General features: G+C 40.8%; 1 protein-coding gene across 2 annotated transcripts in view; it reads left to right on the forward strand.

The window, feature by feature from the left end:
- Positions 1-16,538, forward strand: part of TTBK1 (tau tubulin kinase 1) — a 105,306-nt gene that overhangs the window by 44,768 nt on the left and 44,000 nt on the right. For both annotated transcript variants that reach the window (XM_066546135.1, XM_066546136.1), the window contains 3 exons: positions 9,817-9,882; positions 11,355-11,447; positions 12,133-12,258. In XM_066546135.1, the coding sequence (XP_066402232.1) occupies positions 9,817-9,882; positions 11,355-11,447; positions 12,133-12,258 (285 nt within the window). The remainder of the gene's footprint in view (positions 1-9,816; positions 9,883-11,354; positions 11,448-12,132; positions 12,259-16,538) is intronic.

Genomic DNA, 16,538 nt, shown 5'->3' on the forward strand with positions numbered 1-16,538 from the left:
AGTTTCTGCTCATGTAGGTTTTCTCTGCAGTTTCCTACAGTTTCAGAAGCATTGTCATACTTTTATGGTATTATTCATAAAGTATCAGCTGTTTTCATATCCTCTGAAATTCAGAGCCACAATCTTATTATCACCTTTTCAAAAAAACTCTGAATGACTTTCTAATAATGCAGATAACGATCCAGGTCTTTAGGATACTGTGGATTTGTTGGGTTTTGGGTTTTTTTTTTAACTTACCTCTTGCCTTCTTACTTTCTAGAGAATGTTTAAAGCTTTGAAGTGGGATCATTTCAAGGGCTGTCCCAGCAGCTTTTACACAGGGAGCTGTTACTCTCCTGAGCCTTTGATGAGTGTTATGGATTTGATCTCTATATCTCTACAGAGGATGAATACTTGACACTTCAACTTGATAGATCAGCATTTGTGAAGTAATGGCCCACTTGACGTAACTAAATCCAGATTTATTCTGAATCTGAATTTATCATGTGCTTCTAGGAAAACAAAACTGATCTCCCTTGTGTGGCATGCTAATATTAGCACAAATGCTAGTCCTTGGAGAAGAGGTGTTGTGGCACAGATTTGCTTTCATAGGAGTGGTCTCACCCCTCTACTGCTTGCCCATTGCCACGTGTTACAAAGTCTGCTGGGCAACAGTCTGCAGGAACTTACATTGCTCCATAAAACAGAAGATGGTCGAGACCAGAAGGTGTGTAAGGAAGCATCCTGGGCTCTCTCACACTCTTGCTTTAAGTGCTGTCACAGCTGCTGCAGCTCTGTTAGTTATCAGTTTACTGTGCTGCTTATAAATGCCATAAAGAGAGGGGGAAAATTAAATCAAAATTTTCATGCTTTTCATGCCAAAGTTTTTGTTAAACATTAAGAACCAGCCTCACAGTTAAACTTTGATATAAAGGAAATCATGTTCTGAATTTGGCTGATTTCAAAACTGCTTGTTTATTTCCTCTTTAGAGGACAGCTATAGTTGATACCACTCAAATGAGAGAGAAATGTGTTTTGCAGTGCAATTTCTTGCAGTGTGGACCTTTTGAGAGGCTGATGTTTTTGAAAACTCAGCTGTACTGTATGGACTAGCTTGCCCTTGCCTATATGCACAAATGCTGCAGAGAAAACTGTTGGTGATGTGCTACTTTCCCTTAGAAAAGCTGTGTAGACCTTTCCTAATTAGAAAGGTCTATCCCAGCTAGTTATATTTCTGCTGATTTTGTTCTTCAGGAGAGTGTCAAATTTTCATTCTGAACCATCGTTATGCTTTTTAAAAATCAGTATTTTACATGCCAGATGAAACAGAATAAATCTGCCCAGCTCCCTGTGACCTTATCTGTAGGATATCCAGAAGCACCTCCTTTAGGACTGGAGGCAGGTTACCTGAGTGCTGCAATTGTTATGGTCCTTTTGGAATAGGCTGATGAAAACTACACCACCTTTTTAGTGCCTTTGTACAAATCTAGACGAGGTAACAGTTACTGATGCATGGGATACCACCTGTCCACTTTCAAAGAAGGTGTTGCAGATCTAAGCAGTGTTGAGAAGACAGTAATGAAAAACTTGCATGAAGTGGGATTGAAAAGATTGTGATTATAACATGCACAAGATGAATGAAAGGAATTTTATTAAAGTCTGTAAAATACTAGTTAGTAAGTGCTTGCAGTTGCTGAGGATACTCTTCTGAGAAATGAGAACAGTTTTTTCTTCCTGATTTTCTCCCCTTCCTTTATTCCCTCCTACCTAAAAAGTCTATTTTGTGGAGAATCCCAAGACCTTTCATAACAAATTTTATATTACAGGATGCAGTGATCTATTTTAAGGATTTAACTGTTATTTCCCCTAGATGCAACCTTCTGCTGTGGTTCAGATAGAGACAGGAGCAGTTTTATTCACTGTGACATCCTGGTTGTACAACCTACCTTTGCCATGCAGCAGTATCAGTAGTCAGTGCTAAGACAACAGAACTAAGCAACTGGAGAATGAACTGAGAAAATTTGGGGTTTTTTAAATATGTAGAATTCTCTTCTTTAGAATGTGCACAAGTCAAATTTTTCATCTTGCATTAATTTTTATAGCAGAGAGCTGGACGAGCAGAATCTGTTTGATATGGAGAGCTAAGGCTGAGAAGAAAATGTGAACTTGAAGGGGGAAATGAACATAAACATTGTTATGCAGAAGATGAACAACATATGCTTATGTAATGGAGGTGTTCTGAGTCATGAAGGTCTTCTGTGCTAATGTAGGTCAGGTTTTGGACAAGAACTCCTTGATCCTTGCTTGGCTCTGCCTGTTTTGTCACGTGCAGTACAGAAGGCATTGTGCCTTTGCTCTGTCTGTGATACCCTGACTTCAGAAACACATTCCCTGTGGCTCCACAAATACGAATTGCAAGCGTTCAAGGCTTTAGCAGCTTGATCTTAATTATTTATTTGAAAATAAAGGCTATGTTTTCCCTGAAGCCTCTCTCCCGTTGCAGGATATGACAGTGGACTGTTCTGCTCAGCAAGCCTTTCATTTTAGCTTAGTCAGCTGCAGCCCATTGATTAGATCTCCATCTCCTTGTGGCTCAGACTGCACTGCAGTAGTTTGCAGTGCCTTGCTGGAGAGGCTGCACATGCACGAGGGAGTCAGTGGGCACAGGGATGATGGTGTAGGCAGGACAGTGCACAGCCTGTGCAGAAGAGCGTGAGGAAGGCTGAAGAAATGTGTCAGCTAATTGAGAAAAAGGTATTTATTTTCCAAATGTCTGGGCATAGTGTTAAAAATAAACTTTGCTGCAGTGAGTAAGGTATTAGAAGAGGAGATGATGGCATGTTTTTCTACTAAGTAGTTTCCCCCCCCCCCACTGGAAAATGAGCTATAAAATAACACAGAGGACAGGAACTTCTACATCCTAATACCCCAGATACTCAGACAGAGAAGCCCAGTAGCTTTATACCTGCTTTGTACTTGAAATACATGTAAATCTGTAGTATTACGTAAGAAATGAACATTTTGGAGTAGAATAACAGATTTGTGGAGCTGTATTACTATATTAGCTAGGGTGGGAACATAATCTTTGTCTCAAATTTTGTATTGTAAAAAGGTAATCACAGAATAGGCTGAAAACACAGCACAGTCACATTTGTTCAGAGATGAGGGAAAGGAAAAAGAATGGACCTAAGTCTTAAAAACACTGCACATTTAATATATAGTAGAAATGCAATTTCACTGGGAACAGGTTAGTTATAAAACAAATCATCACAGAAATTATGTTATGGTTCTCATTGTTACTTTAATTGCTGGAGTAGCAAGTTTGGACTTGAGAAGTGAGATTATGTTCTGATTTAAAATGCCACAGTTACAGGAATCCAATGCTGTTGAAATTGCATGTATGGAAAGCAGACCAGGTGATGGATTTGAAACTCTCTTAGCAAGCAGGGAATCTGCTATCTTGCTACATGTGGCTGTTTCTCTGCTCTCCTCATTGTAAAGCCCAGGGTCAGCCAGGGTGACCTCCGATCATCTACATCAGGTTGGTGTTGGTTTTATTTTACACAGCAGCTGCTAAGGGGGTGAGGGGAAAAGGAAGGACAACTCAGGCTCAAATTTTATGTATACCTGCAGGGGACTGAGATCCCATTTTCCATCTCTGAGTGCTTTTACTACCAAGCTGCAGGGGGGTTTACATTACATCTGAATGTGTCATTTCCTTCTGGCTGATGCTATTCCACTTGAAGCTCTGATTATTCTTCCCACTGGAAAATGGAGGGAGGAATATAAAACTCTTACTGTGGCCAATGATGAGGGAGCAGAGGCTTTGCTCCCTAGGCGAGTGAATATTGGATTTGAGTTGGATTGCAGGTCAGATTTCCCCTCAGTCAGGTAAGTGCATTTGCTGCCAGGTCATACTCTTCCTCCCTCTTGGTAATAATTATTCATGTATTCCATGCAAAAGATATCATTTCCAACCTGTGTGTTTTTAACTTGCATCTCAAAGCACCCTGTGGCTTAGGGATGAGTGTACTCTGGAAGGAAGGAGATGGGGTTTACATGTAGGGAGGTTTGAACTTCAGTGTGCTGCATCTCAGTGATTGCCACAGCTGCCTTTTGTCTTCTTCCTTTTGATAGAAAGGAGTCATCATCTCCATCTGGTTCCAGGAAAGCATTTTGAGCTCTAAATCCCAAAGGAGATGTGACTCCAAAACATTTCCATTTCAGTAGTTCCCTTGGTCTGTTTCAGTGGATGAAAAATCTTCTCTTTCTTACTTAGCACTCTGTTCTTTCTGTGGGGATATTCTGTGCTGCTTTTTGCCTTATGGGACCTTGCATGTAAGAAACAAGTGCAGCTCTGAGGCCAAAGCTCTCTTGTTAAAAATCATGATAACTGAATAATAGGATTACAACTGAAATAAGCTTTTGACTAAAAAAAAATACTCGTTCTTTGTTTTTACTGTGAGAAAGACATTCTCATCTTCAGCACAAGTTCAAGTGCTGTAATCATGTGATGCATGCTATTTAAAAAGACAAAATACCTTGTTCTTTAATGATGTTGAATTCATTGGAAGTTTTGAACTCTCCTAAAGTAAAGTAGGATTGATGGCATTTTAACTCAACTGCTTTGTGTCTTTTGATTTGGAAAGAATAGCAGGAGACTTAAATAGCTTTCTCAAAACTAAATTTCATGCAAAATTTATGGAATTCTTAGGATTTGCACATTGTTAGGAAAAGGGAATAGTAAGACTCGAATAAGAAACTCCATTGTGTGGATTGCTTTTGATTACTTAATTTCTATTGGAATAAGTATCTCTCAGTCAAGGTCTTTCCTCAGGTCACTGAATTAAGCTTTAAGGTTATATAATATGTTATAATATTAATTTTTGCCTCTGATGAGGATGTCCCTCAGTTTTCTCTGCTGTGCCATTCACAGATACTATGACTGCTCATGTGACCTAAAAGCAGCCCTGAGTTTCATCCTGCTCTCTCCCAAACCACCGTTCTGCATCCCCCCACGGACAGTGGAGCACAGCAGCAGTCACCAGGGAAAGGGAACATGCCTGAAGTGGGCAGCTGAGAAACCTGTAAAGTTGGCAAGCCACTGTTTGTATGGAGATTGATTGTGAGAAAGCAAGGTAGTGGTTGCAGAAAAAAACCAAATATCTTGGGTGAGAACCCGTAACAATTCAAATAGGAAAGGGGACGTTGCTGTTGATTTTTAGAAGCTTATGTGCTATGTTAGAACTTGCTCTGGATGCAAAGGGCAAGAGATGAGGGAGCAAATCCCCTCGTGGGCTGTTAGATCAGTTTGGTTAGGGGAGGAAGGGATGAGCACTCATCAGATAATTGTAGGAAGGAAAAGCACAGTAGAAGTATACAAGTGACCTCTGTGGTAAGGCTGTCTGCATGGCTGCTCTCAGCTTTATTTTTCCAGTTATTAGGTGTGATATGCAGGCAGGGGAAGGTTTTCCCTAGAGGGCCCCCTCTCACCACTTACAGAGCACTCACAAATCACACAGGCTCACGAAAGGCTTGATGTGTTTCCTGTCTAAATGAAACTCAGCACAGGATGGGCCAACAGCCCTGGGAAGGGTGATGGGAGATGGCAACAGCTAAACAAGACACAGGTTTCTGTTGGGATACAATATTGAATGTTTTTTAATTTATTTCTGTTTAATTTTTTCTCATTTTGTTGGTTTTTTTTATCATGTTTTTCTTTGGGTTTCTCTCTGTTTTACAGTTCTTTTGGGCTCTTCTTTTGAGGCTGTGTTTGATGCGTTGGCTTCCCATCCGCTGCTCGTAACCATCTCTGCTATGAGTTGTGAGTGAGCCATCACCATGCTTCTGGGTTTTCATTTTGGTTTGTGCTTTTGTTATATATGGAAGTCCAAATTACACCTGGTTTTCTTTTTTCCCCTCATGATCTGTTTGTTTTTCAGCAGGATTGTGACAGCTACCTAAATGTGATGCAAAGGCCTAAAACACTTGGGGTTCTCTCTGAGGAGCTGGCAGATATTTGGGTGGTGCCAGACTGATTTTGTCAATTCCGTGGTTTCAGAGACAAAGGGAGGGGAGTTTTCTCATTTTACTTTTCTGTCTCCAGCTTCCTCTAGTCATTTCTGACTCCCTGTGGACATAAAATATAATGCAGTCATTAATGATTCCACAAAATGCTGCTGTTTAAATTAAGAAGTCAAAATGCATAAAAGAGGTGTGGATTTTCTCCCCACCAGAAGAGGTGGAGAGGCATCTCCTTCATGAACCTGTCTGAAGAAGCAGGAGGTTCCTAGAGGTCACAGGAATGCTTCCTTTTAGTTCAGCTAAGCTTTCTTTCACTTTTCCTTCTTACCACAACCTTTCAACACAAGTCATTTCTATCCAAGAAATATCTCCAAATGCTTTCCATGATCTGTGGCATCTCCTCTCTCATTACCACCTTCTCTTCAAACTGTGCTAACTTTTTTTTCACATTCTTATTGCTGAAAGTCCTTTTCCTGATTCCAGGAGAAATGGGTTAATATCCTAGATGACAGCAGGCCTGCCAGGGGCAAATGTTGTGCATCTCATGAGGTGTCTGCAAGGCTTCCAGAAAGCTGGGGAGGAACCAATGGTCATGGTCGTGAGAGCACCACAGTCACAAGAAACAGCAGGAGGAAAGTACTGGCATCCAAATACAAGTTTTTAGGAAGGCACATTCAAAATATCGAGTTTCCTTTTGCTGATGAGGCAAAAAAGGAATAATTTTAGTCTCTATGAATGAACATGGTGTGAGGAGCAGGGATTCACATTAATGAGAAAATATGAGCACTCCTCAAATTAAAGGGGAGTGTGCAGGAAAGACAGACTTCATATGAGTCATGAGGGGGACACTGCTGGCACTTGAAATACAAATGGTCCTGAGTGTTTAACCTGGAGAATGATGGGTGTATAAGAGCACAGTTTGGAAAACACTTCCACTTCATACAGGATTTTGTTACCTACTTCTGTCTCTGTCTGTGAGGTGGTCTACATTGCTAATGCAGTGAAAGGAACACAGAGTATAGGTTTTGCTCTGTGGTGGTGTTCTAACACATTGTCCTGAGCTGAAACTCATGTTAAACCAAGTTTCTTACACAGTGCAGCACTGTGTAGTAAAGTACTTTAGCTTTGTGGTACACACAATCTCAGTGAAAGAAGAGATGTGCTTTATAACATTTTTTATATTAACACTGATGTGGTAAAAAAGAATCACCTATGGTTTAAAATTATATTTCACTTTGCTAGCTTATTATATATTCATAATTTTGGGGATTCAAATCACTTGGATTATATATGTCTCCATTGTCTGAAGCTCCTAAGTGTTGCAATTTCAATTCCGTCTCAACTGTGGACTGGTCTGGACAAAAAGGATGCTGTATCCAGGCTCTTTCCCACTGCTGACCAGTGCAGTGGTGGGATGAAGTTTATTAACTGGAAGAAATGAAGTGTGTAAAGAAATCTGGAAAATTAATGTTTATGAATTCCGAAGAAAAGTCAATAATAGTTGGGTCTGCAGCATGTGCCACAACAAATGCTCAGGGAGGAGTTGTTTGTTTGAATGGAAAACAAGGTATCTCTACAGCCTGGGAAATACTTGATTGCAGTGACAATTCCTTGTGACTGGCAGGACAGGCAGATATGGTTAAAAGAGGTGCAACCTTTATGAGCAAAAGACACTGTTACACAGTTAGCATCTGTTTTGTTCAAAGGACTCTAAAGGTCCTGTCAAAGCAACTGCAAAGTTTTGCCCAGTTGCAGAACTCTCCCTTCCCTGAGGTCCCACAAGAGAGAGGAGTGGAGGAAAAACCCTCTGGGTTCAGGTGTGGGACTGCTGGGGAGCAGCAGGTCATGTTGGGACAGATGCAAGGTTAAAGACCTGCACCAAAAGCCGGGATTTGCTTTGCTTTGCTTCTGAGAGAGGAGAGGTTTGCTACCAATGCTTGCAAACTGCCTGGCATTGGTTTCAGAACAGATCTAAATAAAGACTGCATAGATAGCCTGTCTGCCAGAAATAGTAAGTATTGATCTAAAACAATTTTTAGAGACGTTGCTGGCATACTGAAGCCAGCACATGAGCTACTTGGTTCAGCACTTGCATGGACTGCAAAAATTGAATAATTTTTGTTCTGAAAACATTACAGGTTACATGTTAGAATCGTTCTTGATATAACCTTACGGCTCATGAAAAGTATCCAAACACACTATCTTCCATTCATAATGGAAAAGAGGAATATCTTCTTTCTTTTGAAAGTGTAGAGCAAATTTATGGTGATGGCTATATTCCAGTGGCCAATATTCTGCTTTTCAGGAACTCACATCAGTGAATCCTGTGGAATTCTATTTTGCAGTTGTTTGTCAGTGAGAATCCTGAATTGCATTGTTCTGAGAGCAATGAGGTACATGATCACAAATATAATATCTCTACTATTACTTGCTGCTAAATAAGTATCTTATAGCTCAAGCTGCTGTAGTGCAAGATTAAATGCTGGATTAAGTGCATGGGATGTGCATATGGGGTATCTTTGGGGAGTATTTGATTAGCACACAAGTTGTAATATAGACTTACAGCTTTTTTTTTGCTTAGAGTCATTATAACTTAAGAGCTGCATTGTACACTGTACAGGTGTGGATATGTTACATGGTGTTGGTGAACTTGTTAAAAAAATATTTGAAATTTTATTCTTTCTGAGAATATTCAAATTCAGAGCAACTTCCCTGTACCCCAAAGGAAGCAACTGAATTGTACATATTTAAAGTGACAGAAGGGTGCCCTAGAATAAAAGTACAGAGTTTTAGGCCTAGTTCTGGAAGTACAGGCACAGCTGAAAGAACAAACCTGAATCCACTGATCTCTGTGGGACAAGTTACTCAATTAACTTGTTATAATATGCTCACTTTCTGCTGGAGTAGGAACTTCATTTTGAATATGTTTACCTCTTTGCTCAAGCTTAGCCTTATGATGGAAGAAGTCTGAACCTGGTTGACTGTAAGAATTTTGAAAGCACTGCTGTTAAGTCTTGTTAACTCTGGCGCTTCTAGTTCAACTAAGAGAATTTGGTGGATGTCATTATTTAAATGCAAGTGTTTTCAGAATGACATCTGCATAAGTGAACTCACATGGTCTAATGTTCTTGTGGAGGCAGCAGTAGAAAGAGTTGGAACAGTTGCTCAGCCCCCAAAGCAGAGAAAGCCTCCAGATGGGACAAATAAGTCACAGGAGGACTGTCTTTCTACACCCACTGTATCAAGCCTTTAATTCCCAAGGACATGAAAAAGAGAATCGGGGAAGGAGAAAATAAAGATAGGATACACTGGGAAGAATCTGGAAAAAAGCAAGAACTCTGAAAGTCAGAGGTTCACAATTTGTTGAAGTCTTACAGAAGATGCTTACAGCAGTGGTCATCTGTCAGAGTAGGTGATCCCCATTTCCATCCTGACCAGGCCATCTTTGGCCTCTGCTTAGCTCATGTTACTCATGACTCAGTTTTGCACTTCTTTACTAGTTTTTCCCTTGACCTGCAGTTTAAAAAGGAAAATCTGACCCTGCTTAGTGTTCCTCTCTCTATGCCTGGACTGTTACTGTTCTAACACAGCACTGTAACCACCTTGCCTTCTCTGTAGGGTGAGCTTTCCTCGATATGCAGAATCAGAGAACGCTCTCTGTGTAGCTGCTAGAGCACAAGGAGGCATTAAGAGCCTCCTATTCCTTGGGTGCATCCAAAATAGCAATTTAGGCAAGAAGTTCTCAGCAGTTAGCTGCACAGGGGATTCAGTCATCCACTCTGTTTCTGAGATATTTCTCTTGCCTCCCTCCAGCCTCGCAACGTTGCCGGTTTCCGAGGAACCGTCCGCTATGCCTCCGTAAATGCACACAAAAACAGGGTGAGTATTTTGGAGTTATAAGGAGTTATACCAGTAAGATAATTCCCCCTCTGAGACCTGTTTTCAGGAGTAAAGGAGCAAGAGGTGAGAGTTCTGCTTTGTTATCTGTGGAAGTTAGTATATCAGGAGATTTCCATTAGGTAGTTAAGGGTGTTGACTGTAAAATCAAAATTATGCTTCGCTTATTGGGTCCTCTATAGTTGGCAGACTTTAAAATTGTAATTATTGTATTACCAGACACTTTTTGAGGGCAATAAGCCATACTGAAGGGGAAATCTGGTTAAGTTCCAGGCTGCTTGCTGCTAGTTTCTAGCAGAACTTGGCCAGGAATTACCAAGTGCCAGGTCCCCAAATCCATTCTTGATCTGTAATTTTTAATATTACCATCATACCATCAGGAGAAGAGCTACCTGGTGAAAGCTGGGGTTTTTTTTCCTGAACCATTATTTAGATAGTGTCTGGCCTGTTTCATTATGAATGCTTCTAGAGGCTCATCTAACATTCTTCTCAAAACACTCCTCTCTCCTATTTCAGTAGTGTTCCTTTGCAGACAATAAACAGTAAGTTTGGACAATACTCTCAGGCATAGGGTGTGGTTCTTGGGGTGTCCTGCACAGGGCCAGGAGTTGGACTGATGGTCCTGATGGATCACTTCCAACTCAGCATCTTCTATGGCTCTAAGTTCTGCGTTTCTGCTGCCAGATGGAAACTGTCAGCCCTCCTGCATTACCTCCAGGTTTCTGGCATTAACTTGGAATGAAATTGTAGGATTATCTGTGACATACAAAGAAATGTCAGGTTTTTTTAGGGAAGGAGCAAGTTATTGTCTGCAAAAGGTGGAAAGTGTGATGTGGGGAGGGCAGCTGAATGCCATCATAAATTCTTTCTCTTTCTTAAGAGACACAGAAAACCTGAGGTATAATTTTTGCAAGAGCTGAGTAGGCCCAGCTGTAGCTGGCATCAGCTGAATGTATATTTAGACACAAAAATTGCTGTATAATGCAGGCTATTTTGAGAAATCATATCCTAGACATTGGAAGGCACTGAGCACCAAAAATGAGTTCATGTGCTTTGACAATTTCAGCCTTTATCCCCATGTTTCCATTTCCCATTCACTAACCCAGGAGGAGAGTTGTATGTGGAAATGTTATAAATCTGTAAATTGTTGTGGTGCATGATGGTGAGGCTTTTGCAAAAACTCTTGAACGGATTTGAATTATATTTAGGCTTAAAAATAATAATAATAAATGTGTTGTATATACAGTTTGGGTTTTTTTTTTAATCTAGGTTATTGCATGTCCTGTTAGTAAATATGAATCTTTAGCCTTTAATTTGGCTTTTTTAATCATTGACTGGGAAGTATGACCTCTCTTCCTGCCCTTTAAAATGAGGTAGCTCATCTGGAGAGTACACCTGGACCCCTCAGCCATGGGGAACTTTGCTCCTCAGTCTTGGTCTCTCTTTTTCTCCAGGAGATGGGCAGACACGATGATCTGTGGTCCCTCTTTTACATGTTGGTGGAGTTTGCTGTTGGTCAGCTTCCATGGAGAAAGATCAAAGATAAGGTAGGAAAACTGGTGTCTGTGCTTAAAAGAGGATGCTACATTTTAATTAGTATGACTCTTTATTATTCCTCCTGCAGCTCAGTGCAGCTTTTTTTCTGGAGTCAAGCCAGAACCTCCTTTTCATCAGGTCTTGCTGCAAGCTGCCAACCTGCTTTTGTGTGTTCTGATACACAGGGTGGGCTTCTCTTATTTTGAGTAATCAGACATTTTTTGAGGAATATTGTTAATCATATTTGATCACATGGTTTTTACTTTTTTTCTTGCAAAGTAAACAATACAAGTGCAAAGACTGAGCTGTCCTTTTGACAAATAAAAAGAGCCTTTAGAAAGACAGGAGGGAAATGCCTTGCTGTGCCAAACAAGCCAAATGGGATTTGAAATTAGAAAGTTAAACAGGTGTTCATGTTGTCTTGGAAATACTTTGTGCTAAAGAATAAAATCCCTGGAAAGAAATAGGTCACCTGTGTGGCAAGCTTCTGACTCAAGACTCCCCTTTCACCTCTGCCTACAGTGCTCAAGATCCTTGTGCCTTGAACAGCAAACAGGAGGAGTGTGTAGACACTGTGCAGGGTCTAGGAAGAGTCTGTATTCCAGGAATAATAAATCTTTATAAATGTGAAGCAATGGAAGAGATTCTTGGCTCTGAAATGTTTTTGTTTGTTTGTTTGTATTGGTTTTTTTCCAGGAGCAGGTTGGCATGATAAAAGAAAAGTATGAACACCGAATGCTGCTAAAACACATGCCTTCAGAGTTCCACCTTTTCCTGGATCACATTGCAAGCCTAGACTACTTCACCAAGCCAGACTATCAGGTGGGAGCCTGTCTTTGTTACTTTGTGATGCATGGCACTATAGATTGGCATTTAGATTTTTTAACATTTCCATGAATGTGTTTATATCTGTCTGAGTATTGGTGAGGGAGAGAGATGGGCAAGACTGGTGATCAGAATGCAAATTTATTGTGGACTACATATGCTTATATACTGTTCTAGGAAGGCTAGTAATTTTTTACTACAATGATTGGGTTAATCATCACAGAACAAACTTACACATTTTGCAACATCTCTTGCTTGTAGAAGTTGATTCAATCTTTTTTTCCTGTCAGCCAGTCTTGATTCAATCTTCAAAACTCTGTTCTTGACAAGGCATCCTGATTATCAGATCTCTTGTGTTAATCAGGTCTAAAGTACTCTCTGTCTTGTGTACCCAACAGCTCAGGAATACCTTTCCTAGAACCAGGAAAAAGAGGCTGGACTGTACAGTTCTTCAAAACCTCAAGAGTTCCTTCATCTCCTTCCACCATCCTGTCCAAAATAATCCTGAACTCCACACCAGATAGTTCCTCCCAAACAACACAGTACTTTGGGCTTTCATTCAGACACAAAAATTTTGAGGTACTCCAAATGTGGCAGAATTTTGGCACAGCATGCCAAGGTCTAAGAGCCTGCACTGATAGTTCAATGGTGTACACCAACCCCTTTGATTTCTTGCAGACTTATATAGGCCTTGGCCATTATTATCTCTTTCTTTAATATTCATCTAACATAGGGTTCTTCCTCCCATTCAGTGTTTGCTGTCAGCCTATATGTGAGTAACTCAGACTAACACAACAGAACTGAAGCAACTTGATTCTGTGTTGCTTTTTTTTTATCACAGTGGTTTTCTCTGTACATTAAAGACAGTGATGGAAGCAACATTTTATAAGCAGATCTGTGCAGTCTTATCTGAGTGCCTGGTCCTGTTGATAGTGCATCAGAGTGGGAAAGTGGTAGGAGGTTGTTCCAACAAACTCTCTCCAGCAGTGCCTTTGTGGTTTAGCCATGTACATGTTGTAACATAGCAACCACACATTTTTTAAAAATTAAAAGGAAAAGGCAAATACTTTCTACATAGTGCAGTGGAAAAATAACATTTGCCACTAAGAGGGAGAGCTACAGAGGGATGGAAGTGGACTGATGAGATGCAGAGGGAGCTGGATTTGTTTGTCCTAGAGTAGAGAAGTCAAAGAGGGGATCTGATTGCTCTTTCACTGCCTCAAGGGACAGTTGTGGGGAGAATAGAGGCAGCAAGGGAAATTGTGACTAAATCCAGCAGGGGGGTGGAAAATTCAGAGTGTGGATTCTTATATAAAAAACAGGTACTTAGAAAAGCTGTGGAATTTCCATCCTTGGGGATTTCCAAAGACTGGCTGAATGACAAATATGATTTGCCTTTTAATTAGCTCTGCTTTGAGCAGATGGTTGGATTAGAGATTTCCAAAGCTGCCTTTGAACCTACATGCTCCTATATTCTATTCCAGCTTAAAAGAATTGTGTCCTAATGATACCAAAAAGCCATCCTTGAGACTGAAATGGAAGGAGATGTTTCCAGACAGAATTCAAGCAGTACAAACCACAAACAGCTCTTTCACAGTAGGGCATTTGACTGAAGCTGTGAATTGCCTTTTTGCCTTCAGTTTCTTGCAGGTGCAGCTTGGGCAAGAAGCCTCCAAAAGGGAACTCCCCACAAAAGTCTGGCATCTGAAGCTTGCCACTTCTAGCTTGACTTGGAGACCTATTCCAGACAGCAAATTCTCCAAGCATCTCAGCTTCAGAGATGTCTATATGTTGATTTATCTGGATGTATTAGTCTGAAATATTAAGAACTATACCAAAGGCCATTTGAATTTGTCACCAGTATCAGACCCACGGAGAAATAAAGGAAATGTCATGCTGAGTGGCAGTTTAATTACAGCTTTGAGTCCTTGAGATGATGTCTCCAAGAGACATGTACCAAGCTGTAACAGGACACTAAGTGTGACCAGAGATCACTACTCTCTGATGGATAGATGACACAAGTTTGCCTAAGCAGGAGAAAGGAAAATGATGGTAGAATAAAATAGACTTGAGCTGTCAGGTGATGGATCTTATACCCTGTGTTTTTGTACTTCTTGGGCTCGTGTCCTCAGATGTCAGGTCTGTCCCTTTAATGGATCGCTGTCAGTGTTGGTTCATGGTTAGGATCAACCTTTCAGCACTTTCACAGCAGGAGGATGTGGGTGTTAGAGCAGCATTTTGGGGTTTTCTGACTCATTTGACAGCAAGAGGCATGCCTCTTCCCTGGAAAAGTGCAGATAGGGTGTAGTAGAAAATATTTTGTACTACACTTGCATATAGTCCAGCTGGAAGAAGAGCAGTTTCAGGTGTGGCTGGCTTTTCCCTCCAAAGATCTTTTTGCAATGGGTATCAGCAAAGTAATAGTGACCTTTTCTCCTGGAAGATTACAGAACTTTAAAGAGCAAAGACAAGTGCCTTTGCCTGGGAATCCATCCTATTCCCTCAGCTAGGGCATTGTGAATTGCATTTCAGTCAAGGAAAAATTATCACATCAGCTGTTGTTGTCTGACAGAATGGCTGTCCTGTACACATCCTGAGCAGGTGTGGAAAGGTGAGTTTCCTATATGGACATCCTCCTTTAGATTCAGTCAATACCAGATATTGTCAGAGCAATTGGGAGAGGCTCCCTGTGAACAACCAGTGCTGGTTTGAGTTCTCTCATGCTGACCAAGTCTGGTGGTTTAGCTCCAGCTGGCAGCTGTGTACCAGGCAGCTGCTCACTCACTGTACCCCCTGCACAGTGGGATGGAGAGGAGAATCAGAAAAAAAAAAAGAAAAAAACACAGGTTCAGACAAGGACCGTGCAATAGTTGAAACAAATAGAATATAATAATCAAAATTGTAATTAAGAAAAAAGAAAAAGATAAAAATAATAGAAAATCAAGTGATGCAAAATACAATTGCTTGATGCCCAACCAGTCCCCAGACAGCAATTGGTCTCTTCCAGCCAACTTCCCCAGTTTATATACTGGGCATGACACTCTATGGTATGGAATATCCCTTTGGCCAGTTTGGGTGCTCCCTCTCAGCTTCTTGTGCAGCTCTCCACCAGCAGAGTATGGGACACTGAAAAGTCCTTGAATGAGGGTAGGCACAACTGGGCAATGGCCAAAACATCAGTGTGTTATCAACACTGTTCTCATCCTAAATGCAAAACACAGCACTGCACCAGCCATTGGGAATAAAATGAACTCTATTCCAGTTGGAAACAGGACAGCAAGTAACTAGATATCTTCCATCATAGTCCTAGTGTTTCCCCCCTGGAAATTCTTGTAGGACTTACAAACACAAATCAGGAGCATTCCCTTTTCAAAAGGGGACCTCTGCCACCAAAGAGGTATGCCTGATATTTATTTTTAAATACTGTGTTGTAGATTACAGTGCAGATTAGAAACTTGATCAAGAGCAATTTGCTATGCCCAGAGTTTCTGCTGAAAGAGTCCATCTTCTTAGATAAACCCCAAAGAATTCAAGGCTTGAGCGCCTGGACAATCCATAACTGGTTTGGTACATTTTATATGTGATATTTCAGTATTGATTGTGATTCCTTTCCTGAGCCTTGGCCAGGAGAAGCCATTTGACAAAATGTATCATGACAGCTTAGTGGGTAATTTGTGCCCCATTGGCTGCTTCCCTCTCATTCTCTGGGCCATCAGCCCAAAACGTGGCATGCTACTACATAATGTGGAATTAAGCTTTATGTCCTCATGGACAGTAACATCTTTAATAGAGAAACATACTGGACCTCTTCTTTATCAAAAGAAGTCTTTATCAAAACTAGTGGGTTTGATACTCAGAGTTGGAATTGCACATTGTCTTGTCCAGCAGAAGGAAACTCAACATGGGAGGCTTGCAGTGACTATGGAAACTTTTCTGATTCTTAGTATTCTGTCTGTAGGCAGATGATCCCTGGACAGGATCCAGTGACTTTTTACATGGCTTTCCAGGAGCAGTGGCTGTTGCTGGGACTGTTCTGTGCAATTTTCCACTCCACTTCTCTCCTTGTAAAGCTTTGACCTTTCATCAGGAGTATAAAGGTTTCAGAGAAAGCTGAGAAGACTCAGTAAGTCCATTAAATAGCTTTAGAAAAATGGCAGGTGAAGGTACCTGTATCCTTCAGCCATGGAAAAGGATCCTACAGGGAGTACAGTAAAGGGCTGTAAAATCCCTAATGACCTGCAGAGTCAAGTGCAAGACTTACAGAATAAGTTATAGCA

Source organism: Molothrus aeneus, chromosome 3 (genome assembly GCF_037042795.1).
Source record: "Molothrus aeneus isolate 106 chromosome 3, BPBGC_Maene_1.0, whole genome shotgun sequence".
NCBI lineage: Eukaryota > Metazoa > Chordata > Aves > Passeriformes > Icteridae > Molothrus > Molothrus aeneus.